We start from the raw sequence: 27,438 nt of genomic DNA, 5'->3' as shown, positions 1-27,438 counted from the left end.
ACCTAGTGCGTCGAGCGAGCCACCCGGGACGATATCCGTGCGATAACATCGTGACTTCCTGAAGAAAGTCATCGCCGAGCCCGAATTTAATAAAATACATCATCAATCATCATCAATCCAATACGATACAGCGTATAGCGTCGTTGTATACATACACATACCCATACACAAACTATATCTACTTGTATGTTGCGTGAGAACACTTTTAGCGTGATAACATTTTTAGCGTGAGGACACTTTTCGAGAGACTCATATATTCATTTTCGTTTCTGTAGGAAATAAGGGGCCGTTGGAAAATCTAAATAGCTCATTTTGATAGGATTTTTTCCAAGGAATCTGATGGGCTTATCAGATTTTTGATAACTCTTATCAAATTCAAATGAGAGCCAAAAGAAAGTTGGCGGATAGGTATGGGCTGTATATGAGTAGCGGCGTGTCGTCACTTAGTTCCTGTCATACTTGCCAGGTGGAGCGCGACACGCGCTCCTCGATGACCACAGCTATTGGAGAATCCGAGCTTGTGAGGGTGAAGCGCGAGTGGCGATTTTCGCGCAGCAGTAGACGCTCTTTCCTTTACTCGCGTGACGCGTCGTGATTCGTCGACCTGATTATATTGCAGTAGTAGTACCTGCGTCTTCTGTTGCGGATGGAGCAGCACCTGCTGGACTGCAACACCTGCAACTTGTATTTTATCGAAAGTCTTATGAGCGCGCCAAGTTCTTGCGTTCATTTGAAAATACAATTCAACTAAAATATTTCTATTTTTATTCAAGCTATGACGCGTCAGAATTCGCATTTTATACTTTTGAACTGCTGGCGCTTAAATTCTCTTCCAGGCTGCTTCCATTTTTTTTCTTTAACTCGAATAATGCGGTATTATAACGACTGAATCTAGCGCATCGTTTCAGAAGTAATTTTAAATTTTGCCACTTGAACCAAAGGGATTCATTCATTGGTAATTTTTCACATTCAAATTATTATAATTAAAAACATACGGTAAATAATGTCTGATGCCATTATTTTCGGTGAATAAAAAAAAGATAAATATAAGAAATAAAGGGTAGATAATTGAAATAAAATTATAAAGTAAATTTTAAAAATGAAACACATTAGATATTTTACAAAATCAGGAAGGTACAATTTCATTATTGATAGTAAAATAACAAACAGCTGTCTACATTCGATAATGTTCAATCACGCAAGCATTTTAAGAGTCCGATTAAATTTGGGGCAATTAAAATAAAAATAATGGTATCAGGAAATCGCAACGAGACGGATAGGTCCCAAATGCGTCAGTACATAATTATGAAATGGTTTTTAATTTAAAAATTATACAGCCTGTGACAAAAGTTGCAATGGTAGCGCTCTTTTTCTACATCACGATATAAATATTTTATCTGTACGCAGTTGTTATAATCTTATTTCCTTACACAAGTCTTATTGTTACATTATTTTTTAGCGTTATTGATGAGACAAAGTGTTTTCACACGATGTAGCGGCAGCTTAACGAATAGTGACTTCGTTATATTTTTTGTCCATAACGTACGACGACATCCCTTCCTTTGTATTTATTGTAATAAACGTTTTCCAAAGTGAAAAACATGTAAAAACACGAACGCCCATGTAAACAGTACAGAACATTTTTTTGTTTTGTTGTATGAGGAAGGGGGTTTTGTGCATTTTAGCCCCTTTCAGTTCAAAATCGTTTAATGATTATAATTAGCAAATTGGTATGTGTGTATAATTAGTTATCGTCGCTTAGTTTCTGTCAGTGGCTCGGAGTTTTTCTTCGACAGCTTCTTCGGAAGCCTCCGAAAGATCCGTCGCCTGTATGTACTTTTGTACACCAACCAAGGACTTCTTGAGAGCATCGAATGAACTGGAGTACAACATCTTCTTCTTAACCTTGGCTGTCTCGGGACACCACGACATCAGGAATAACTTTTGTTTCTTGGAAGCCTGTGGATCAAATAGCATCATAAATAAATGTTGTAAGCTATTTCTTCAATAGATTGAAATGTAATCAAGTGTATGTACCTCGGAAGTTCCTTGGCATTGATGAGTGTACTCGAAATCGAAAAGCCCATAGCGGCATTCGCCCTCGCCACCCTTTTGCAAGTCTTCGAGGAAAGCATCGTAGCTTGCATCTCGTGGTCCGATAACCTCGACGTCGATCTGCTTTTCGTCCTTAATATAAAAGATAACATATCGATGTTTTTTGTCCTTCTTAATTTCCTCGTAGGTCGTTTTGCAAATATCTGCCACAGTAACTCCAGATGCCTAAAATCAGAAAATTAGACAATATTTAGCATGCAAACGAATACATTTTTGTTTGTTTCGAATTTGGTAAGTAGAAAACAATTAGAAATTCAATGCAAATATGCATTACAAAACGGGTTTACTTTGATGATTGTTTCGCAGGTGTGCGAGACAGAAAACTTAAAACTAATAACAGATTTTCCAAGCTCTTGGCAACCATCTGCTCGCTAATATGATACGCACGGATACATAATTTTCCGTGAAAGCTCAAGCTCGCGTCAATATATTTTTTTTTAATTTTAGTCGTGGCACCACGCCACATAGCCAAGAAGCAAAACACCAGGGATTATATATAGGTCGAATACTAAAATCAGATCGTACAGTATCATGAGCAGTAACGAATAATGAAAAAAAAAACGCTCAATTTTTTTATCAAAAATTATCCAACAAGTGAGCCAGTATTATTCCTATGAGAATGAAGTATTTTTATCATAAAATTTCATCACTCGTTGAAAATAATCACATTTATCAATGATGAATGCAAAAATATCGATAAATTTTTTTCTAACCCAAGTAAAGCTATAAATTTCGAGACTCAACCGATGATGAGTTATTACGAATTTTTCAAAATTCAAGAGCAAATCGATTTCGATTATTAATTGAGTCAAGATAAAAACGAGTAAACCCAAAGCTACGGCTAAACAGGAGAATTCATGAAATCCGCAAGTAAGACTCAAGATGGTGCATGTGGACGGTGTCGAAATGTTAAGCCAATTATACCCTCGTAATTCGAGCCGCGATCCGCAAGATGCGTGTATGATGAGCTCTTTCATACAGGCACATACTGCAGATACATAAATACAGGAGATGATATAAAATAGCAGCATCGAAAGAGGCGACGATAACAACGGCCCACGTGGATTTCTTTGTGCTCTGTTTTTGAAGCATCAGTCAAGTCGGCTCAGCTCAACGTGCGTGCAGTGTGCACACGTCGACCATTAGACGACGTATGTATATATTTAACGCGCTCTCAGCGTTTGTATAACGTGCAAGTGTAGTCGTACAACTTTAGTATATATGATCCTGGGAGCTTTTTTTAGCTCATCACGATACATGCGCGCGTGGGAAGTCTTTATTTTTATACGCTTCGCATCTCACTACCAAGCTCTCTTACGAGAGGGAAAAGGAGAGCTTCGATGCGTGGCCACAACGACTAAATTTGGCAGAAAATTGCTTTTTCGATAGAAATCGAGAAAAAAGCGACGAGATACAAGATGTCATCCGACGAGCCAGCGAAAGAGTTGATCATGCTCGTGGCAAATCGTCGCTTTTGACAAGCAGATCAACGCGAAAATTAATTATAGTTTTAGGCAAGATTGTAATAGGAGACCAAAAAAAAGTTGAACACCATGCGTTGGTGTCGTTGTACGTATAGATATGAGCGAGTGCGCACCCGACTTAATTGCCTTATTTAGTCTTAGACTGCTATCTCCGCAGAGCGAGATCCTATTATTAACGCAACAGGAAACCATGGGACGCTGAGAATTACTTCTTCTGACGGAAAGATATAAACTTGGTAATATTCAAACGATAAAAATTAAAGAACATACGATACTCGATTGACGCGAGTTACCTCAACGACTTTAATTTTAAATTGGGAAATACTTTTCTATTGAGAAAGTTTATTTTTTGCAGTGCGTCAACGACGATAAATAACTTCAATCGAAGGCATTCAATAGCCGTCAGACAAATAAAATGATCTGGTTGGAACAATCATTATCGTTGAAGTTTGTATAAAGTTTGTGCGTAAGTTGGAGCGTAAAAACATTCAGTAACGGAGAAATTCAGCTTATTATTGGTTTCTGCGTTCATGAAATTAATTCTTCGGTTTGAGACTACTCATAATAGTGAAAAAATGCGCTGCTTAGATAATTTTATCGCGGAATATTTGGACATGCAAACACTCGAGCAATAAATGTAAATGATCTTATGAGCGTCGTTAACAAATCACTGACGATATCGGGCAAGTAAATTAGCCTGTGATTGGGTCTCGTTACTTGAATTTTAAGCGACCTGCTTACGCTTCCCACTCATTGACAAAAGCACAATGATTCGTCGCTATTATTGTTCATGTTGGAGTCTCGCGCGCGTATACACGGAAGGAAAAAACAAAAACATCGCGGTATAATTTTAGCGCGCGCAATATACGTGCCACTCGATTTTGGATAGCGTGTCCCGTTGCGTGATTGCGTCGTCGCGAGTTTATTTAATAAATTACTCGGACTTATCTCGGTGCGTTTTGGCGTTATCAGTGGGCGTCGAAACATTAACGTATAAGCGCGCTAAAGCCGTGAAGTGTTTCTGTATTAGGCTGCGGCTATATCGTTGTCGTAAGCAAAACATGGTCGAAATAGGGATATCATCCCGTAGACAAACACACGGGGGCATGGGCCGAGGAGTCAAATGGCTTTTAAATGTCTCAAACGGTAAAAATCGGTGTCAATACAACAATACAGAAGCGTATTTACTATCGAGATGGATAAATTAATGATTAGAGCATCGGAGCGAAGTAGCACCTGGGCTGAATTGAGCTCGTTCCTTTATAGCTGTCACACTGGTCTGTCGTTCTCGTATCTAGAAATGAGTCAAAGCAAGCACGCGAGCGCGATAAGAAGGAAATTCGCGCGCTACCATATATGGTCACGGTGGCTCCGGAGCTAGCTACGTGCGAATGTTACACTTGTGCTCGACTTTCTCTCTTCGACAGGTTACCGGCCAAATGGCCGAGCATTTGATAATTAAAAGATTATTCATCGGTTGGGGAGCCGGAGTCATCGTTACTGACTGCGGCTTGCGATTCCACCAAGGTAAAACCGCTAAAGATGATTCACCCAGTCACGCAGTGCCGTGCGTACGCATGCTTCGCGCGACGTATCGAACGCGAGGGAAACGAAACGTTATTTTTTTTCTCCGCAGGCCCGCGAGAGCTTCGCAAGCATCCGTGTCATAGTCATCGTCGGCGGCAGTAAAACAAGCGCAACAGCGGCAACGCCAGCAGCCGCGGCCACTCGACCGATTGGGAGATTTATATATAAAAATAAAAGCTCGCCTCCAGCTGCCGCGACACGGTTGAGCCGAGCAAGCAGAAGAGCTACGGGGTTATGCCCGATCGAAGGAAACCGACGCCCACGATTAAATGCCAGTATTATATGTACGCGTCGAGGCCCTCCATACGTGTACAATGAGTATAAAATGCTCCAATTTAGACTTATTTGTAATAATAACGAAGAACCAAATTCAGCGAGGCAAGTCTCGATACGCGAAAGCAGCAGCGTGGCTGCTTTCTTACTCGCTTCGTCGTGCGAGTCGGTATATGGCTGTACAGTACGGGAAACACGAAGAGGCGCGCACCATCCAGGCCGTACACGCATCCGTTTTTTCGTTTGGGCCGAATAACCCAGTAGTACAAGACGACTCTAACGAATCGGCTCCCGACTCGACTTTGTTTTCTCGATGAATTTATCCGACAGAACGATAACAGTTGTAGAGGCTCGCGTGGCTCAAATAGCCAACGCGGCTCTCGTTTCTATGCATGTGAATGATTCACAAAAATCGCACATTGGCCGTCCATGTACCTCCCTATATATAGAGACCAAGGAAACAGAGAAGAGAATACGAGCGTGGCCTGTAGGTACGCGTATAGGTACCTATATGGTCGCCGCACACGTATGGACTTTTTAATAGCAACGTTTGGCTAGGGGACGAAACGCTTTGCCTTGTGTATGTCTCTTGTGTATGTGTATACAATGCACGGAGTTTGCAGAGCTAGAGTGAGAAAGAGAGAGAGAGATGATTCATCCGCACGTCCATTTTCTGACTCGGCGCGCCGTGGCTTCCATTCCGTTGCTGCTACTGCTGATACTCTCTTTCTCTTTTACTCTTGAGCTCGGCATTGTCCAAGTATATATTTGTGTATGTATGTGCGTGTGTGTGTGTATCTATACATACATGCAGACCCCCGGCTTTCGCACATCTCGCACTTATATATGTGCCGGGTTGACGTGGACGATAGCTTTTTATTTTCGCCTAATAACTTAGATGGGGTAAACGACCCAAGAGCGTGAAAACCCATCTCACTGGCTATTATTTTCGTGCTTTACTTGCGAAATAGGTGTGGTCGATGCCACACGATCATTAGCGAAAGAGAAGCGGTTAGCCGGCACCGAGCGTGTGCGGCTCCGATAGAACGAGTGAGCGAGAAGGATGGAAAAATGGCGGATGTTTAACCGCGCCGAAAGAGAGAGAGCTCAAATCCGTAAGCGAGAATAGCGAGTTGGACCGATGCCGCTTGCGAGACGACGAGTGCATCGCACCGCGTCTTGCCTACGTGACTCGCAAGGGAGCTCGAGGTGACGTCGCTCGGCTCCGGCCCAACCCCGCGCGCCATACCAGGCCGCAAAATGTCCATAGGTTACGTCGACCGACTCGCGTCGTGCGATTAATCACAGAGCTGCGAAGAATTGGCACTTGGCGAAAGCAGCCAATGACTTTCCATATAATTTAGCGATAAAAAAATTGAGTCTGCTTTATTACTCACCATTTTTGCTTATTGTTTTATTGGGTTTTCTGTTAATCTTTACACTAAATCGGTCCTGTCCTGCAGCGACGACGGGGGCACCAAGTATGAAGTGTAACGAACACTATGTAATACGTATTCGCGCGCGTGAATGTGTGTATGTACTCTCTATCTATGTATGTGTATCCTGTTCAGAGCAAAAACTGCTGCTGTACTGGATGAACGCACCTGCACAGTTATGATACTACTGCACGACTGAAAGCAATTCCGATTGCTGAAAGCATAAGGCAGAGAGCGCGGCAGACGGGCTGGCCGGCGCGCGATTCTCTCTCTCTCTCTCTCTCTTCTCCGTTCCCCTGCCGTTGGCAATCGTTTCTCCTTGTCTTTCGCACGAGCAAAGGCGAGCTGTGCGGCGCAACCTAACCCGGCGATCGGCTGCGGCGGCGGCAGCGGCCACGACGGTCTCGGCGGATCCCGCCTCATGCCGTGATTGCCGTGCGATGTTTGGGCAATGAAGATAGTCAGCGAGCGATAAGTTATACTTATACCTCTATATATATACAAAATATGTAATATGTATATCATGCCCGTCGCAAATTGCTCTCTGTCTTGTTTGTATGTATGTGATACACATCGAGTGGACGTCGTCCACTGGACGATGTTCATGCTCGCTACTGCGGCTGTTTATATCAAAAGATTCGCGCTGTTCGATAGTTCAAATCATGCCGCGCTAATGTGGGCCTGTTTGATGATCTTGGACCCTTTGTCCACCTTCCTTGTAATTTAGTCATTACTTCAGCAGAGTTCAAATAATCCGTCGATTTTTGCAAAAAAATACGTATGATTTGTTATTACTTGTAATATAATTTGCATTCGAATTTGAATTTAGGAAAAGACGATTTTTTTTATTATAAACGATGACGTGATCCTTTGATTCGATAGTTTATTGTTTCGAAGCAATAGTATGATGTTTAAGATGAGTAAGCGCGTTGTATTTTATGATCTTGCAGAATGAAGCAACTAATACGACTGGCGAATGAAAATGTCATCTTTGATTCGTTCATGAAAATAATGCACTTTTGCGTTCTATTATTAATATTTTCAAAATTTCGTATAGGCAATTTTCCTAATCTCGTTGACTAGGGAGGTATGCACATCGAGCATATGGCAATGTTTTTCCATTCGTAGGTATGTATGTATATACTATAGATTCACATAAACGCGCTTTTCATTTAAAACTTACAAAAAAAAATTACTCTACTCTCTGCAGTAATGTGACGTAAGTTATACTTGAGATAGTCGCAAGTGCGACAGAGACTTTCGTTTAAGACCTATTTTCGAAATTATACATTTTTATTCTGCTCACGTTTTCACTAAAGTTTTATTATAAAATTTTATGTTGATATGTATGAATCTAACTTATAGGTATTTATCAACATATTTTTTCTGAGGTTAATTATATATGTAATCCAGTGTTTGAATATCAACCACAAAAAATATGAGTTTATTTTTGAGTTTATATAATTTTATACTAAATGTAATTAGTTACACTTATGAAGATAATTTTAATTTTGCTTGAAGTGCTGCTGTGGAAATTATTTTTAAAATTACTTCAAAAACAAAAAAGGTTGTCAATGGCTAAGATTGTACTAAATTTCAATCTTATTCAGGAGCAAATTATGTTTCAAATTAAAACCAAACATAAAGATAAAAATTTAAAAATGAAAGAATTTTTTTACTTCCATCTATGCTCCTAATGTTTCAACCATTTTATTTTAAAATCAATTTAAAGAGAATGACCAAATAATAAAAACACAAAGGTTCACTTTTTACTATTTATTTGGTGATAATTATATTTAATATTTACAATTTAATAAGGTTATTTTGTTATTATTAGCTATACATACATGCAATTTTTAAATATTGTAGTATAAATGCCGCGATAAACTAACAATCAAAATTTACATGATTTTAATGATATCTAAACAGTCTGTATTCAATAAAAGTAAAAAACTATTTGTATCCTGCATTGTTAAGTGTAATTTAAAAAGTTACCCAAAAATCTGAGCATTTGAAGGCATAGCTAAAGATCAATTTCTTGTTTGAAACGTAAAAATATTTTTAATTAATATTTTTTATTACACTTAAGTATATTTCGTCGTTAACAGTTGACAATGTGATGTCTTTATACACTTATACTTCTAAGGCAATGCAAAATACAGATTCATTCCTGACGTACCCAACCTTTCCTCTACATTTTCTATAAGTTTTGTAACAGCCTACTAAGTAACATTTTCGGTTCCTTACTACTAATTATATTAATCCTCTCTTCTTTTTATAATCTTCTAAATTTAACGATCGACGAGGTCCTGGTGTTTCTTTGATGCTGCTGACAACAATCGGTTTAGGGATATTGAGAGGATGATCTACTGCAAAATAATTTATATTAAAATATACAATTCTACTTATTATTATTATTATTATTATACAAATTTTGAAAAGTTGTAAATACTTACATGTTAGTGGCACCTCTAAATCTATTTTGATGTCGAAATTGTGAGCATCAAATAAATCCGTATTAGCATTGACTTTCTGTTCTGTTACTGCTTCTTTTTCTTTCTCAATTACTTTTGGAGTTTCAGGTTCCGTTTCGAAGTTTTTAGCAGGGTCATTTTTGACGGGTTCCTCTTTTTGTGAAAACATCTTGGGACGTGTGCTTCTTCTGGTAAAAGGATCATCTATAACTTTACCTTTATTAGCCCTGATTTCCTCCATGATAGCTTTTTCAGCTTCTTCTACATTTTTTTTGCGATTTCTATCATTGATGTAAGAAATACTAGATATTGTAGCAGATCGTTTTTTATCTAAGTTAGAAGCTCGTTCTTCTAACTCTTGGATTTGCTGATTAAATCTACTGGCTGCTTCGTCATCTCCTCTGCAGTTGGCTTCATCTCGATCTCTCATAAGCTGGGCTTTCTTCATGGCATAATTATAAGGTGTTCCTTTGAACTTCACTTTTTCTTGCACCATTCTTTCGATATCTTCTTCTTTGAATTCATAAACCATTGCTTCCTTTATGTCTTTACATTTTTGCTCTACTTCATCGGCAGTAGGCATAGAAATCCCTTGGGATGTACAGGTTTCTTTCCACTTGAAAAACTCAGATTCTGTGAATTCTTGATTGGAAATAAATTCCAATCTGAATACTCTTTCCTGAAGACCATGTCTTAATCGTAACCCTTTATTAGTTTTAGTATTACCTAATTGATAAACCTTTCCTGTTTCACAGACTCCACTAATTTCAGCAACTCTATATACTGGTCTACCGTTGTTATTGCCTATGCCAATTCTGACAAAACAACCTTGAACCACTTTATCAAAGAAAGGCATGTGAACTAATTTTTCCATTTTGAACCGACTTAGTCTAATTCTGTTCAACTCTTCTTTTGTACTAACTAATACTACTTTTTTAGGTTTAGCAGAACTAGAAACAGATTGTTCTTCATCATCAGAGTCTGAGTCTCTTGATGAACTGGAAGATGATCTTCGCCTTGAAGTTTCTTTGTCCGATTCATCAGATGATGAGCCGCTATCATCGGAGTATATGTCTGAGGCTTTTAATTTAGTTTTAAAAGCTTTGTGTTCACCTTCCAACTCTTCTTCGTCATCTTTATTCTCTTTTCTCTGCTCTTCAATTCTTTGCTTTTCTTTTTCCTCTGAAAACGTGACATTATTCAATTAAATAAAATGTATGTTAAAAAGGTTATTTAAAAACAAGAAATAGAATGGAACATACCTCTTTCGCGCTTTTCTTCTCTTCTAGCTTTGAGCAAAGCCATGGCACTACTTTTTTTATCTTGCTTTTCATCAATGGCCTTTTTTCTATCTTTACTCCTTTCTTTTGGATCAGGACCTCTACTTATTCTTTCATCACTTCTGTCCCGTTTTCTGTTTTCCTTATGTTTGCCACCTTGTTTTCTAGCTTGTCTAAGTTTTTTTTCAATTTCAAATCGACGTCGCATAATTTCTCTTTGCTCAATGCGTTTAAAAATCTCTTGTTCCCTTTCTTTTTCTGTCATTTTAGCAAGCCTCGCTTGATCTTCATCATCTCCCATAAGCCTATCATCGTATCCATCATTGAATTCCGATTGACTAGAGTTAGTTTTAGAGTCACTTGAATCTGATACTTCTCCTTCTTCTAACTCAGAAACATTCATTTTTTCTACTTCTTTTTTTTCATCCTCAGATTCACTACTGCTACTATCACTACTAGATTCTTCCTTCTTTTTAATTGGAGAGGATTTTGATGCTGCATCATCATTGTCAGAATCATCATCTGAGGACGAAGATCCAGAATCACTGTACTTAGCTTCGTTTTTGGCAGGACTCTTCTTTTCGTTTTCTGAAGCGTCACTGCCTGATTGGTACTTTTTTTTCTTGCTTAACGTTAGCAATTCCTGAAATTAAAAAGAGTCTTGAGTGATCGTTAAAAGTTTCATAAATGGCGATGATTTACTTATTGATTGCTCAAAGCATAAAAAATATGCTACTTTAAAAATATATTATATATAAAAATAAAGAAAATAATGTAATAAGAGAAATTTTTTTTCTCAAATAGAATGAAACAATAAGTATTTCATTTCTTTCTCTATACAATAAGGGATTGAAACCACCACTGATATAGGTTATGTTTACATGGTTATTGTTTGATACTATAAAAGCAACATGTATCTATTTATTTGATGCGATGAAATGAAAAAAAAGGTTATTCTTACATTTTCAAGATCGGATCCGCTTTCATCCGAACTTCTACTAGATTCGGAATCGATAAAGGCTTGGCTTTTTCTTTTCGGCATATTAAAAAAATACGTAACTTCAAAAGAAATACGTAAACTTCGAGAGTCGACGATGCACACAATTTCGTTCACTTCCGCAACTTACAAATACGTATCTTGCTTCGTAAGTAAGTGAAATTTTTTAAACAACCGCAACGTTAAACTTGCACGTTTTGTGCACAAGTGCACGTTATTAAAACAGTAATGAACTTATTCTTTACTAAGCTGTTAACTAGAACGTACACTATAGGCCGCGGCACTGTGAGTGTTCATAGAGCTGTTGTTAGCCAAGAACTGAAGGTGAAGGCGTCAGTTATTTTAAAGTCGAGAGATGAAGTAAGGGAGGCCGGAGGAGAGAGATGTAGAGAAAGTAGATGGCGCGGCTATCGAAGAACTAGGATTGCTGACTGAAAGAGCGCCAAGTTTTAAACACAGTTCACATCGTCTAGATATGAATACAGTCTCAGCAATTATTAAAATAAAAATGTTACTTAAACGAAATTGTTAATAATATATTATTTTATATGTAAAAGTTCGGAGGAATTTTATATTTTTATAATTTGCCTTCGTTTCCAAGGTAACAGAATAATGTATCGTGTATTGTCTTACATGAAAAATAAAGTATTATTTTTCAGTGCGTTTAATCACTAATCAAACTGAATGTTTGTACTAGTTTAACTAAAATAAAGCCATAAATATGTTTGTGAGAACTACGTTGAAAAAAACTTCTTCTTCAGGCTTTGATTCTATTTGGATTTCTAAAATAATTTTTTTTTGTTAATTATTTTTTAAATTTCCTTTAAATTGTTTTTTATTTTCAACTTTCTAATTTAATTATCTCTTGCAAATGTTTTCCAGAAATCATAAGTGGCATTTTTATTGAGTTTTGAATTTTCTCACCAAATGGCACATGAAAAACCATGATTCAATTATTTTTTCATATTCCTCCAAGAAAAGAAAAATAAAATTTATAAAGTGAAAATTCAACTTGGAGACTCTGTAGGTATGGGGAATAATCTTGGAGGACTAAAATTTTTGGAATGATCAATTTTTAATGTATTCTTTAGGAGTATCCCACTTGGTTCCATTTCCATTTTTTTGGGTGATCACTGATGTGTAAAATTTAATATTTTTAACAAAATGTTTATGTTTATGTCTTAAGTAATTACTTTTCGTAGGTTTCGATGTCTTGTTTTTTTATTTACATAAAAAATAACATTGAATCTATTTTTCAGCCACATGGATTAAAAATGAATTTATGAATTAAATGTGTTCATATATACAATTCATGAAATGAATCGATGATAGAAAAATTCATAGTTTCAAAGTCGTACTCGATTCATCAAAAATCTTTATCCCAACCTGAGAATTCCGGCTCTGCAAAATCCTCATCGTTACAAGGGTATTTTTCAAAATTTCTTGTATCTAAATGATTTTGTATCTGCCAATGGGAATAATTTTTTTCATTATTAATCCTTTCAAAGAAATAATAATTTGTAATACAGTATCATACCGTTGGAATAACCGGAGAAGGTAGCGACATATCTTGTATTGAGTCCCAATCAAAATCTTTGAACCATCTGTTAAGAAAAAAGATGAATATTTTTCTTTGAAAAAAAAGTTTCATTGATTCTGTTCAGCTTACTTATGCTTGCGAATATCTGCGGTGCCAGCGCGCAAGTTGCCCAATCTTCGGGACGGATCAGTTCTCAAGAGACTACGAATGAGATTCTCCGCGGGCTTTCGAAGTACACCCCCGTATACCCTTGAGCTATCAAAGCCTTTCAATATTTTACTGTACAGAATTATTTTTTCGTTATCTTGAAATGGTGGGTGGCCTACCAATATTTCGTACATCAGTACTCCCATCGACCAATAATCGACTGCCCTTGAAAATCAAATGCAATATCATTTTTCAAAGTTGTTCGTTGTGAATTATTTTTTCTCCAGTATTTTTACCTATCGTATGGTTTGTTAAAGAGTATCTCTGGTGCCATGTACTCTGGAGTTCCCACAAAACTCCATGTTTTGTCCAACCCAATCATTTTGCTGCAGCCAAAATCTGTCTATACAAATAATCACATTACTCATTTAGTTATTAAATAATCTGTTGTAAAAATTTTATGTAGGCACAGCAGCAGATTTTTTTGTTATAAAGATCATTAATATCTAATAAAGGTAGTCATATAACCCGAAGTCTAAACCACTATCCTTTAGATTTCTGGAAAGCCCATGCATGGACATCAGACTCGATGTTTTTTGCGTCAAACATCAACCTGTGTTATAAGAAATGGCTGATCTTAAATCGGAGTTTTATTGAATGCACTTCATTATGCCCTAAATACCTGGTATAGAATTTTTAAAAAATTTTTGACAAAAAGTGAAGCTTCAGGGGACAATATAAGGAGAACTTGGACCCTTTCGATAAGAGTAAATTAAATGTCCGATTTGACTTCAGATTTGTGATCAGCGACCTTTTTCTTGCTCTCAAAAATGTTCTCAGATTTACTACTTCCAACAAATTTTCAGCATACGAAAAAATAGAAAATGTTCATTACATTTTTCTGAGTTTTTTCTAGAAAGCCAATACCTACATAAGTTCGACCTCTGGCATAAACTTTGTACGTATTTAATTCGTAATACAAAATACTAATTTGACCTCTTTTAAAATGTTCTATCCCGGAAGTAACGTTTTTATGTTATTAGTTTATTTCGCACCAGACTAATTTAAGTCTTATTGTCTTCAACTCAGAAATTGCTTATCGATTTCTAAATAAATTTACTCACCGGCATCAAACATGTTTTAAAGAAAGTTTTAAAAAGTCTGGAATTTTTGGTTGACAATTTGATATGCAAAGAATGAAGTATCATTAAAATAAGAGACATTGTTAGATTTTCTTAATACTTGATTGTTTTCATTGACATTTGTTTATAAGTGACTAATGCCAAAAAAATTCACTCAAAATGACTTTAAAAAATTCAGTAAGAAACTCTGATCCAAGGTAAAATTAGATTAATTATAAAAAGTACTCTAAAAAGTTGAGAAAAAAGTCGGTCCATAATCATCAAGATTTTTTTTGTCATTCATACATCAAAACAATTGCGTACAGGCACATAAATGATATCCAAAGGACGTGATTTTCGGTACTAAAGAATACGCAAAGCAGCAGCAATTTTGTTCTTAAAAGAATAAGCAATGTGCAATGAGTACAAAGCATATAAATAAATATATTTACGAGTTTTAGATATCCGTGGCTATCGATCACGACGTTATCTGGCTTGAGGTCTCTGTATACTATTCCGTGATTATGCAGATAAGCTATAGCCTCGACAATATTAGCCATGACGAATTTGGCCGGTGTGTTGTCGAAGGGTCCGTGGCGCGCCAGGTAAGTACTTAAATCGCCTCCCAAACAGGCCTCCATCAAGAAGTAAATATACGTGTCGTCTTTATAAGTTTGATAAAGCCTGCGAACCACAGACACATATATGTCAATTATTTTTGTTCTGATCACAATATACAAGTCTTATCTTATTTCAATGGAAACAACGGCATTTAGAGCAAATCGGAATGCTAATCTTGAGGCTTTTTTCTTTTATTAACGTCCGAGGCTTCGTACTTTTTCTTGGTGCACAGGTGAATCGGACGACCACCAGCTGCGCGTATATCACGACACGCATGAAATATTTGCGAGATGATCAGCTGCATTTTACAGAAACTAATAATCGATTTTGCTATCCTAAACATTTTAAAGAGTTATCAGTTATCGATGCCGACTTTCTGTTGTATTTGCAATTTAGAGCGCATACTCGCACGATCTTAATTTCTCTAACGCGTGCAACATGCCAATCGGAATTTTACTCGCTCGCGAGTCCATATTATTGCGAGCTTAACGATAACGATATTCACATTTATAAGAACAGCAACGGCGATGTCAGCGTATAAAGCCGCGCTCGTCGCATCCTGCATTCCAGCGGCGAGCGCGGCAATTGGAGCCTCGAGAAATTGCATCACACGCGAGCTGTTTACCTGCACACGAACGGTGAATTGCAGAATTGCATAATCTTCTTCTCGCCGAGGAAGTACTTTTCGCACTCGAGCTCGACGGCGCGACTCTTCTTCACCGTCTTCAAGGCGAAACTCTCGCCGAGTACGTTTGGAATTGTAACGAGCTCGACCCGAGCAAAGGCTCCCACGCCAAGGGTCTCGATGTATTTAAAATCCGTCACGTTCAGATCCGGGTATTTGTTGGTCCACTCGATCGAGTACGAGTTGGATCTAGTCCTAAGCTCCGACATCCACTTGTCTTTCTGAATGAGATCGAGGCTACCCAGGCAATCGAGCAAAGCTCTGTGCGGATTATGAAAAAAACAACAAAAACAGCAAAAAAACGGTCATATCGATTTTTCAACTCGTCGCACCAGTACGAGCTTGAATACATGATTTTTTGTTTACTTAGTTTCGAGAGTCAAACAAACGACGCCTGGCTTGAGCGCGGTGGCAGTGACATCGTAGACTTCGTCCTCGTCACCGGAGAACGCCTGCTCGCCAAAGTAGTGCTCTTTTCCAACGACGATCGGGCTTTCCTCGGCACTTTCGCGGCGGCTCAGCGCCACAGAGCCGCCGATTATGATGAAAAACTTGGTCGCGGGCGCTCCTTGCCTGATAATGCTAGAGTCTTCCTCGAAAAATTCCTGCAATTGGAATGTCGATGCTTTATCGCTCGCTACCGATTGAATCGCGATTTCGTATTCATGCGCAAGCGTTGGCCGATATATTTTTGGTCAGTTTTTGCCGCGATATGCAGACGCGATTCTCGCGGCTATAAATAATACATACACGTAGGTACGAGGGTCGATAAGCGGGCGCGAGCTTATACTGAGATTTATTGTTACGAACCGTTTCGACGAGCTGGCTGACTTTGGTTAAAATATGCCTCGGCAACGTCACCAATACGGGAATCTGCAGCAATTGATCGATCGTTTCGTTGGGTTTCGTGACGTTTTCCTTCAGGATGGCCGCTTCGAAGGCGCTCCTGTCCAAGACCCAAACCTCGGCACCTTGTCTAACTAGATACACAAAACATCGATCGACGTTACACGCGTTTCTACCAAAACTTCCTCTCCTTCGTCAACAATATGCACAACAATAACATCAATAAACACGCCAAGACTCAATTTTACCATCGATTGATCTCGATCTTTTTGTGTTGTACAGAATGGCTAATTCGCCGAACACGACACCGGCTCCGAAGCTGCTCTCGTACTTGTTGCCGTGATACACGTCGAAGGTTCCGCTCTCGGAAATGTACAATTGTGGACCTGAATTAAACAAAAAAAAAAAAAAATAAATAAAGACGTAACAAATGGAACATTTCCTTTGAGCGTCGGGTATTTTTCCGATAGTCACCTCCACAGTCGCCTTGCCGGATAATGCGCGTACCCGCTGGTATCGTTTGCAGGTACATGGCATCGATGAACGCTTGAATGAAAGACTTGTCGAAATTTCGCAGGAATATGTTTTTACACATGGCTTCCATCAACCTCGCGTTTGTTCTGCAATTTTAATACATTAGATCGTTAGACCAAGGAGTCAGTTGGATGAAAAGTCAGAGGCAAAAATGTGGCCTAACTCGTAATCTTTAGCGATGACCGTTGGTGCCACGACTTTGACATTGTCGTTCTTTGGATCTTCTAAATCTGGCTGAATTTTTATTCCGGAAAATCGCCGGTACACCTCTGTCATCTCCGCACTTCCTTTAGCCAACTGCTGCATTTCTTGTTGAAGCAAACCATAACTCCTTTTACGCGAAAGTAATTTCAACACTCGACGTTTGAATACTTTTTCGTCGTTATTCACCATACTTTAAGTAATTAAAATTATTCTGCGACTTTTGAAAGTTCTCCTTCGAAAAATTTCTGATCACGCGTAAAAGAGTTTTTTTCGATAAATGGGATAAATACTTTTATCGTTTTATCACCGTAGCTGCCACATGCACGTGGAAAGATTCACACTCGTAACAGCCATGGTTTTTGAACAAGTAAAATTCAATGCGATCAACTGTGGACGCTGACTCGCGCAAATCGCAAAACAAACTGATGGTCGCCAACTATTCTGACATCTTCGGCGCGCGTGCTTCGAAGCCATTATCTTATCTGCTTCATTATTGTGTGGGAACTCGGCGAATTGCTGCGTGGTGTCAATCATAGTCATCATTGTTAGATACGCGCCTGTGCTGAGTTGGAGGAACAATATATATATTAGACTGAAAATAAAAAATTTTTTTTTTAAATTGACGGGACGCCCCTTCAAAAGTTTCAAACCCGCAAAAAAATGAGCTCAACCAAATTTCAGCTCATATGGTTGAAAAAAAACTCGTGTCACTGGGTGTTGATTAACATTAAATTAAATGGAAAAGTCGTTTTCTCGTATTATACGCATACGGGGTTTCCATTTACTTTAATGTTAATCAACACCCGTCTTGTGGCACGGGTTTTTTTCAACCATATGAGCTGAGATTTGGTAGAGCTCATTTTTTTGCGGGTTTGAAACTTTTGAGGGGGCGTTCCGTCGATTTAAAAAAAAATGTTTTATAATTTACGGCATATTGCCGTAATGATTAATAGATTTACTAGCATTAAAGGCGTGATCAAGCTACGTTATGACTGATAACGTGGAAAATCCAAAAAAAATACTTTTACATCTTGCCAAAAAAGTGCACGGGATCGTTTCCGATGAAATTTATTATTTATAAATGTAATAATATATTATGGGCATGAATGTGTGTGTGCGTGATTATATATATATATATATATATATGATATATATGTATTCGATTTATTTATCATACTGCAAATATAACATCTTACAGAGATATACATTTTCGTGATTTGTGTCATGGGAAAAGTATAAATTAAATACGCTTTGTAGTGGTATACTCAAATGCCTTTTCCCAGCTTCAAGCATCGTATAACTTAATGTATCCTAATTTTAGTTCATATATATTTACATTCTTATACAATTAAGTTTATTTAACCACAATTAATTTCATAATATTAAAGTGACGGTAAAGCATGTATTAGATTTCTATTAGATCCTCTGATTAAATCTCTAAAACGAGATTGAGAATTGAAGGAAATGCAATAAATTCAATGCCTTTATCCCTCATCGCTTTATTGCGGTAAATTCTTCTACTATGGACGAAATTCAAAATTTTACTCACACTTCGACATATTTGACAATAAAGCATTTCAGCAAATTCTTTTAATTCCTATTGTTAATTGTTTAAGGTAACAATTCCTTTTAAATGGAGTAGAGAAATTATCAAATCAAGTTATCTTTTTTCAATTTGTGATCTTTCATTCATATACACATACTAATACTATCATTTGGATAACAATTTACTATCGCAATACGCCATCATACTTTTTTATTTTTTAGAATAGTGCATAGTGCTCACAGCTATGTTGTAATGATAAAGAGCTCACATTAAAATCGATATAACCACTCTATCTCACCTGTAATTCAACGATATCATGATTAGATACTTTTCAATATATTCTGCTGTAAATTAAGTCTTATTATTGAAAATATACGACTGACAGTAATTAATTACAATAAATTTTTAAAACAAAAAAAGTCCTTACTTAGTGCACTAGATGAAATTACGCGTAGAAGAAACCCTTGCAAAAGAAAATCTTAAGCAAGTTTTTTTTTATTTTTATTCTTTTTTGCATTTCAACTATTCTTTTATAAATAAACCCCGACACAAGAACGCGCTTAATGAATTCAAAGTCAAAAACATGCCTTATTCCTATCTTAATAACTTAGGTCTATAATAATTTAAGATACAAGATTCATAAGTAACTTTTTATGTCATTAGAACATTAGAAATATTACAAACAAGTTTTATCATACTTTAATTATTCTGAAATATATTCCACAACGAGAATTGAATTTATCTGAAGTTCCAGCTCAGAAAGGAAGATCTAGTCTCCAGCCTAAGTGACCTATTTTCATTAAAAATATGTTATAAGTACTTTGATTTTTCATGTTTTTTTCGAATCGTAGCTCCACAAATAAATTTTAAAAATCTTCTAGGACTTTTTCTGAAGCCACGAAGCATGCAAAATATTTGAACTAACCAGCCCACCCCTACTTCAAATCGACCGTCCCTACGAAGAGTATCACCGTTCCAGTGATGCGCGATCAAAAAAATCTCTCCTGAAAACTTGCGGCGAAAAAAAACTCTTTCGAAGATGAGGTCATTCGTTTAGACGTTAAGCTGAACAGACGTGTTTATGTCGGGAGCTTATACCTAATAGTATATATACAGTACATCTAATTAATATTCAATAATAAACAGTCTCCGTGCTAACTAGAGAATAATTCAAATTTCCGTAATGTCGGGCCAAGCGGGCGATCAACACACTGCCCGCGATGAAGCCAGACCACCCTCGAACTGGGTAACTCAAACACGAAAAAGATCCAGAAACAGTCCAGAAAACAAGTTTATCCCGATCAAGAGACAGATGACGTTGACGGGCTACTGGCTTTCAAACCCATTACCAACGAAAAATTCGTTCTCGCCTCTGGAGAATGAAAGTCCAGAAGACGGAGTTGTAGAGGCCCAGAGCGAGGACAGAGAGATGGCGGCAGAGAGTAATCCTACCGATACAAAAATTAAACCTCCACCGATATTCATAAGTGGTGTCCAAAACGTAAACCCTTTGAAATTAAAACTGAGTGAAATAGCAGGTAAAGAGTATTACATTAAAATCCAAAGTAATGACTCAGTTAAAATCCAAATGTTGTCTGAACAACATTATAAAGCCGCGATTGAAATGCTTAGATTGCAAAAAACCTCATTCCACACATACCAATGCAAAAGCCAAAAAGGCTTCAAAGCAGTTTTACGTAACATGCACCCATCAGTTGAAATCACAGAGATTAAAGAGGCTATCGAGGAGTACGGTCACTCGGTAGTAAAAATATCTAACATCAGACAGGCCGTCTCCAAAAAACCACTCCCTCTTTTCTTCGTGGAATTAAAAACCGATATAAATAACAAAAAAATCTTTGAAATAAATAGATTATTAAACTCAGTAGTAAGCTTCGAGCCACCGCGCAAACATAGAGATATCCCCCAATGTATGAGATGTCAAGAACACGGACATACTAAAAACTATTGTGAAAAACAGCCTGTTTGCGTCAAATGCGCCAAAAATCACGCAACTAATCAATGTCCAATAAAAGAGAAAATTAAAGAAGTAATCTGTGCAAACTGCGGTGGAAACCACCCAGCTAGCTACAAAGGCTGCATCGTTCGCAAGCAGCTACTACAAAAATTATATCCAGCCCTACGCGACAAAAAACTCGAAAATCGCAATAATCACGTTAGACAATTCCAATCCAAAAATATCGTTCAAAACGTCTCATACGCTCAAGCTGCTTCCAGGCCAGCAGGAAAGTCACTCGAAGCATATCAACAAACATTAACAGAGGAAATGGCCATTGTCGAGAACAACAACATTCAAAATAACAATAATAGCTCTATACTAAAGTTAGAAAAAATGATGGTGCAACTCATGTCTTCTATGGATGTAATGCTTAAATTACTAACAACGCTCATAAATAAATTATAAATGGCTGACCACAAAAAATTAATCATCGCAGCATGGAATGCAAACGGCTTGGCTCAACGTAGCCTAGAGTTAAAATCATTTTTGATGATGAATAACATTGATATCATGCTCATCTCAGAAACTCATTTTACAAATGAATCTTATCTAAAAATTCCAAACTATATCATTTATGACACGCAACATCCTAGCGGCAGGGCTCACGGTGGTACAGCTCTCATTATAAAATCTTCTATTAAACATTTCGAACTCGAGAAAAACACTGATGACTTTTTACAGGCTACCAGCGTAGCAGCGGAAACCTGTAAAGGTCCCATCACATTCTCAGCTATCTACTGTCCACCAGGACGTACCATTAAACAAGATCAATTCACCAAATTCTTCAAAAAGCTAGGTCCTCGATTCATTGCAGGTGGTGACTTCAACGCGAAACATCCCTCTTGGGGCTCCCGATCACAAACTCCATCTCCCCGTGGTAGACAGCTATATAACGCAATGCAAGAAAATAACCTTAAGCCCGCCTCATCCGGAGAACCAACATATTGGCCATCCGATCTTGCAAAAACTCCTGATCTCATTGATTTCTTTATCTCCAAAGGCATATCAACTCATTACATCTCCGTATGGTCAAGCCTCGAACTAACCTCCGATCACTCACCAATAATAATGAAACTGTGCGTTGAAGCCATTAACAACACTAAACCAGCTCATCTCGGAAATAAAAAAACTAATTGGCTTTCTTATAAAGAATACATCAATGAAAACCTCACATGTAATATTCCATTAAAAACTCATAATGATGTTGACACCGCCGTTGAAAACCTCAACCTTCTAATACATAAAGCAATATATTTTTCTACTCCTCCTTTAATATTCGCGCAAAAAACGTTTAACCTTCCTACGGCAATACAAAATAAAATAAGAGAAAAACGAAAGCTCAAAAAAATCTGGCAAAATACTCGCAATAGTCAAATTAAAACCCGGTTAAACAAAGCTATAAAAGAACTAAAGACGTTACTTCGCGACGATAAAAACGAAAAAGTAAACAATTATTTAAAAAACCTCGCCCCTACGGCATTAACGGATTACTCTCTGTGGAAAGCCACCAAGTATTTGAATCGACCTCAGCAATTTATACCACCGATCAAGACAGCAAGTAAATGGGTTAGAAGTGACCAAGAAAAAGCAGAAAACTTTGCTGAACACTTGAGCAAAGTGTTTGACACTCCAGCAAGACAAATTCCAGAAGCTCAAGAAGAAATATTACTACAAGACCATCAATTATTGTACGAAGAGACACAAGTAAAGAATGCCACTCTGAATGAAATCCAGGGACTTATCAGCAACTTAAAAAATCGAAAATCTCCAGGATATGATGAAATCACCAGCAGAACATTGAAGGAACTTCCACCTAAGGCACTAAGATACCTTACTATTCTTATTAATGCCTGTTTGAGATTGAAGTATTTTCCCAGCCAGTGGAAAGTTGCGCAAATAATTTTAATTCCAAAGCCAGGAAAACCTCCTGAGCTCACAACATCATACCGACCGATCAGTCTGCTACCTATTTGTGCTAAGCTTTTCGAAAAAGTCATACTCAGTAGACTCAAGCCAATACTTCAAGAAAAAAAACTAATTCCAGGACATCAATTTGGCTTTCGTGAAAATCACTCTACCATCGAACAGGTAAATAGAATTGTAGCAATCATCCGAAGAGCATTCGAAAGGAAACAGTACTGCTCGGCCATCTTTCTGGATGTAGTCCAGGCCTTTGATAAAGTTTGGCACACTGGTCTACTCCACAAGATTAAAAAAAATCTTCCCTACGCCCTATACCAGATACTCAAGTCTTATCTCGAAAACCGAACGTTTCAAGTTAAAGTTAATAACGAGGTTACCAAACTCTACGACATCCATGCTGGAGTTCCTCAAGGCAGTGTTCTCGGGCCTACCCTATATTTATTGTACACCTCCGATATACCATCCTCACAAACGACAACAACAGCCACATATGCGGATGACACTGCTCTACTAAGCACTCATACAAACCCAATTGCTGCCTCAACAAAACTGCAAGATCATCTAACAACTGTAGTAAATTGGTTCAAGATTTGGAGAATCAAAATAAATGAAAATAAATCAGCTCACATCACCTTCACCCTCTGCAAGGACACATGCCCAACTGTACTCATAAATGGAACACCAGTGGCTCAATTCAACGTAGTTAAATACCTTGGGATACATCTGGATCGTCGATTGACATGGAGGACCCACTTATGGACTAAAAGAAAACAATTAAACTACAAATTTAGAAAAATGTACTGGTTACTTGGTAGGAACTCAGTACTAACCATGGAAAACAAGCTACTCCTTTACAAGAGTATACTGAAGCCCATCTGGACATACGGTATACAACTGTGGGGTGCAGCTGCAAAATCCAACCTAGAAATAATCGAAAGATTTCAGTCTAAAGTACTCAGGAATATCGTCAATGCCCCATGGTATGTGACGAATGACGCCATCAGAAGCGATTTAGAAATTCCATCAATAGGTGAAGAGGTACAAAGATTCTCTTCCACCTACAAAACTAGGCTGAAACATCATCCGAATCTCCTGGCTGCCCAGCTTGTAAATGTGTCTTTTGAGGGGTCAAGACCCAAGAAGCACAACTATCTGTGAAAATAAAATGATCCAAGAATCAATATAATAAAACTGTAATTAGTCAATAAGGGCTCTTGTCACTGGACCCGAGCCCACTCATGTTTCCTTATTGTATGTATAGAACTATTTGCCTATGGTCTGTTCGCAGACAGATTGTAAATAAAAGTTGGGATAATAAAAAAAAAAAGATGAGGTCAAGAAAATCGCTCGGAAAGAAAATGCGGTTCTTGACTACAGTTTTTTTGAAGAGATTTTCTTGATTTGCCGATTTCTAAGAGAAATTTTTTTGACCGCATTCGCATGAGTGATTATCTTCGTAGGGACAGTCGAAATGATCTCGATCTCGACCTACTGTAGTTCAACTGACCCCTATTCCTGCGAATTTAGCGAGCCCAAAAACGTACATATAAGTAGGTCTGACCTTGTGGACTCATCTTTCGTTCTCACTTTTTTGCGGGTCTGTGTGTAATTAGTTGGACAGAATCGTGAGAAATAAAATACTTATTATTTATTATTTTAAACGTTATAAAATTAAAATTCTTTTCGCAAACAATCTCTCGATCATTCTAAAACTTTGTCTAAAACACCATATAATCGAATAAGTTAGACGACGACGTGACATCATAAAATAGTTTTATTGTATGATTCTATTCGGTCGATAACTGTTTCCAATTAATAAAATTCAATGTGAATGATCGACTGAAAAATTTTTTGCAAAGTCGCCAATCAAGGCATGTAGATAAGTCAGCCTCTCGTTTACTTGTTCCGTAATTTAATTTCACATTTTGTAAAGAAATGTAATAAACTGTAAATAAAAAGTAAAAAAGTGTAGAAAAACGTATCGCATGTCCGAATTCGTTAGTAATCTTACATTTTTTTACACTTTTTTACTTTTTATTACAGTTCACAACATTAATATGTACTTTATTTAAAAAAAAATTTCCGCTTTTTAACTAATGGTGACAATATTCTGATTGATTTTGGTAATCTTGCAACTAATTTTTCCACCAATATTTAATAGTATTTTTATCCATTTTTAATGCAATTTTACAAATCGTCGATGTTTAAGCTCAGGAGTAAAAACGGGTCTAAGTTTCTATTTTATAATATAGCACATAGTTACCTTTTGGCCTCAAAGTTTAAAGAGATACCTGTCTGCGCTGAGGCGACAAAACTCGAAAAATGTCTATTACTTACTATATAGTATAACAGTTTCTGTTAAACGAATTTGTTTAGTTCAAGTATTAGTTTAGTTTGCGGCTGGAACGGAATAATTTTCACCACAACCCCCACAGGTCTTTATTTGAACCGCTTATAACGCTCTCTAAAACAATACAGTTGTCCTCAAATATCACAAAGTCTTATTGTGGTGGGTTTCAACTTTTTTTGTCCTAAAATGACTCATGCAACATGACTCTCTTCGAAACTCTACAGCTTCCCCAATTGAAGTTGAAACATATATATTCGGAAAGTTTAGAATCTCTTCTTTGCAATGATGGTGTTTAAAATGCGCTTATATGATGTTAAAATCGTAAAAAGAGGGTCGATTGCATAAAAATGTTTATTCGATTCACTAAATAGTAGGTTTTTATTAGTACTTAAAAGCACTCTAAACTAAAAATTGCAAATTATCCGCTATTTTGAAGCTCTTTTGCAATAATAGTACAGTAGAACCTCCATAGTACGAATTTCAAGAGGACGGCTGTAAATTTCGTCTTATAGAGGTTTTCGTCTTATCGGTAGTTCGTTTTAAAGAGGTGTGTATAAATAAAATTCTTAGTAACGAGGTTAAAAAAAAATGTAATTTATTTTACAAAAAATGTATTTGTTTAGATTGGATTATTTTTTAAAACAGTCAGTAATATTTTTCTGAACCAAATTCTCAGTTGCAATCTTATCAATAACGGCATCGATTTTGAATAGAGCCGCGGAAACCCTTTTGACTCTGTTTTTATATTTCCCTATCAAATGACGTACACCGGCCATTGTCGATTGCAGCTTCTCTTTTTGTTATATGAACATTATAACCAACATCATCATCATCATCAGCATCAATATTGCCTCGATCTACAATACAAATCTATACGTAGATTTTTTAAATTACCACCAAATTTTGCAGCTTGTTTTCTTTTTCTGTTTACATTCGAACCTTTTGATAGATCATTCAAAATCACTGATTTATTTTATAAAATTGTTGATAGTACTAGAACCACCGCTGAGAACTAATTTTTATATATCATAAAAATAAGTTTGAGTATACGTAAATAATGACAAAATTTAATTATTACATGTAAAAATTCGTATTAGAGAGGTTTTTCGACTGGGAATGGTCTTGAGTTCGTGGTATAGAGGGATTCGTATTATAGAGGTTCGTACTAATGACTTTATACTGTATATTACACAAGGGGTGTGGATATGCTTTTTCTGCAAGGGTTACAACACAAGCGCTGAAGGTGAGTTCTGTAACGAGTTTTGTTGAAAAAGTTTATTTACGCAAGTTACATACAATATTTAAAGTAGTTAGATGATCATCATAACAATAGTACACTTTCGAGTAGTCTCGACATGCGCAACCTAGAAGCGTGTTAGAACTTAAAAGGCGAACATAAGCCAAAATACTATGATTTTTTTCCTTGAATTGTTGAATATTTCCTTAGAAAGCACGTGGACTTATCTTTTTTAATGTACTAATCGAAAGGGTATGATTTTATCTTTCTTATGGTTAGTTTTTATTTCCCTCGTAACATAATTGAGCAAGCTATAGTCATTTCATGCTCAAATTTCGACAGCCTCCCATAGTAGCCGTGTTAAAATATCAATTTTCGGATTGAAAATCCGGGAAAATTAGCACGATGACCTGGGCTGAAATTTTAAGGGTTAATAGGGGATGACTTAATGAACATCTACCCTAAGTGTCAAGTTTTAATATTTTGCTATTAAAAAATAATTTTTTTTAGAAGAGTACACTTGTGTACCTATTTTGAGGACTTGAAAGTGATTTGGAAACCTGAAACTATAGTACCCATCAAATTTGGCTGAGGGTCTTTGAAGATTTAAAAAAAGTACATGTTAAGGCTGAAGCTAACGAAACCTTTTTTTTTAAGACAATATGTACTGCTAAATTTTGTTAAAATATTAATTTTTCTTAACTTTATCTTTTTCAAAATATTGAAAACTAAAATGGGTAATGTAGGGTCTTAGCATAATGTGATTATATAAAAAGAATCGTCAAAATACTAAAATTCAAGTTGAATTTTTCTTTAGAGTATAGAAGGCTCGAGTAACGAGGCATGCCCACTCTGAAGCATTTTTTCCCCCAAAAGTACAGTTTTTGAGGATTACCGAGTGATGATATGGACTCAAAAGCCTGATGAGCCTTTCGGTAATCAGATGTTTTTTCTTGAAAATTAAAAATAGGATGAGTTGAATTTCCAAATTCAAAAGAACGCCATCAATCATGTGTTT

At 37.0% G+C, this 27,438-nt stretch overlaps 3 protein-coding genes across 7 annotated transcripts; all 3 read right to left on the bottom strand.

The window, feature by feature from the left end:
* Positions 1 to 1,114: 1,114 nt before the first annotated feature.
* LOC106657335 (cofilin/actin-depolymerizing factor homolog) lies at positions 1,115 to 7,105 on the bottom strand. The gene is made up of 3 exons (XM_014378783.2): positions 6,857 to 7,105; positions 2,038 to 2,280; positions 1,115 to 1,959 (listed from the first exon to the last, which is right to left on the bottom strand). Exons 1-3 carry the CDS (start codon positions 6,857 to 6,859, stop codon positions 1,759 to 1,761), a joined length of 447 nt encoding a protein of 148 aa, XP_014234269.1. The 5' UTR covers positions 6,860 to 7,105; the 3' UTR covers positions 1,115 to 1,758.
* A 1,585-nt stretch (positions 7,106 to 8,690) lies between these two features.
* Positions 8,691 to 11,988, bottom strand: LOC106657329 (RNA polymerase-associated protein Rtf1). Of its 2 annotated transcripts, none has more exons than XM_023457616.1 (4): positions 11,611 to 11,988; positions 10,632 to 11,292; positions 9,352 to 10,551; positions 8,691 to 9,264 (listed from the first exon to the last, which is right to left on the bottom strand). In XM_023457616.1, exons 1-4 carry the CDS (start codon positions 11,689 to 11,691, stop codon positions 9,149 to 9,151), a joined length of 2,058 nt encoding a protein of 685 aa, XP_023313384.1. In that variant the 5' UTR covers positions 11,692 to 11,988; the 3' UTR covers positions 8,691 to 9,148. The 2 variants fall into 2 exon arrangements, with proteins under 2 accessions (XP_023313384.1, XP_014234260.1); XM_014378774.2 differs by having other exon boundaries at positions 8,691 to 9,261.
* Positions 11,989 to 12,748: 760 nt separating this feature from the next.
* On the bottom strand, positions 12,749 to 17,744 carry LOC106657344 (cGMP-dependent protein kinase 1-like). Of its 4 annotated transcripts, none has more exons than XM_014378795.2 (11): positions 17,304 to 17,744; positions 17,081 to 17,226; positions 16,855 to 16,992; positions 16,571 to 16,740; positions 16,127 to 16,365; positions 15,701 to 16,021; positions 14,907 to 15,138; positions 13,630 to 13,736; positions 13,316 to 13,558; positions 13,184 to 13,250; positions 12,749 to 13,111 (listed from the first exon to the last, which is right to left on the bottom strand). In XM_014378795.2, the coding sequence occupies exons 1-11, from the start codon at positions 17,531 to 17,533 to the stop codon at positions 13,013 to 13,015; spliced, it is 1,992 nt and encodes a 663-aa protein (XP_014234281.1). In that variant the 5' UTR covers positions 17,534 to 17,744; the 3' UTR covers positions 12,749 to 13,012. The 4 variants fall into 4 exon arrangements, 2 of the variants coding, with proteins under 2 accessions (XP_014234281.1, XP_023313291.1); XR_002763368.1 differs by lacking the exon at positions 12,749 to 13,111 and having other exon boundaries at positions 13,185 to 13,250; positions 13,316 to 13,441; positions 13,513 to 13,558; XR_002763367.1 differs by lacking the exon at positions 12,749 to 13,111 and having other exon boundaries at positions 13,185 to 13,250; positions 13,316 to 13,441; positions 13,513 to 13,553.
* Positions 17,745 to 27,438: the final 9,694 nt, after the last annotated feature.

This window comes from Trichogramma pretiosum, unplaced genomic scaffold, assembly GCF_000599845.2.
Source record: "Trichogramma pretiosum strain Unisexual culture from Peru unplaced genomic scaffold, Tpre_2.0 scaffold81, whole genome shotgun sequence".
Lineage (NCBI taxonomy): Eukaryota > Metazoa > Arthropoda > Insecta > Hymenoptera > Trichogrammatidae > Trichogramma > Trichogramma pretiosum.
This window is presented reverse-complemented; position numbering and strand designations above follow the sequence as displayed.

Coding starts and splice junctions, on each gene's coding strand:
- LOC106657344 (XM_014378795.2), bottom strand. CDS start 17,533: ATGGTGAATAACGACGAAAAAGTATTCAAACGTCGAGTGTTGAAATTA. Junction 13,559..13,629: donor TTTAACAAACCATACGATAG/GTAAAAATACTG, acceptor TTGATTTTCAAG/GGCAGTCGATTATTGGTCGA. Junction 13,251..13,315: donor GCAGATATTCGCAAGCATAA/GTAAGCTGAACA, acceptor TTTTCTTAACAG/ATGGTTCAAAGATTTTGATT.
- LOC106657329 (XM_023457616.1), bottom strand. CDS start 11,691: ATGCCGAAAAGAAAAAGCCAAGCCTTTATCGATTCCGAATCTAGTAGA. Junction 11,293..11,610: donor GCGGATCCGATCTTGAAAAT/GTAAGAATAACC, acceptor TTTTAATTTCAG/GAATTGCTAACGTTAAGCAA. Junction 10,552..10,631: donor AGAAGAAAAGCGCGAAAGAG/GTATGTTCCATT, acceptor TCACGTTTTCAG/AGGAAAAAGAAAAGCAAAGA.
- LOC106657335 (XM_014378783.2), bottom strand. Junction 1,960..2,037: donor AATGCCAAGGAACTTCCGAG/GTACATACACTT, acceptor TTTGATCCACAG/GCTTCCAAGAAACAAAAGTT.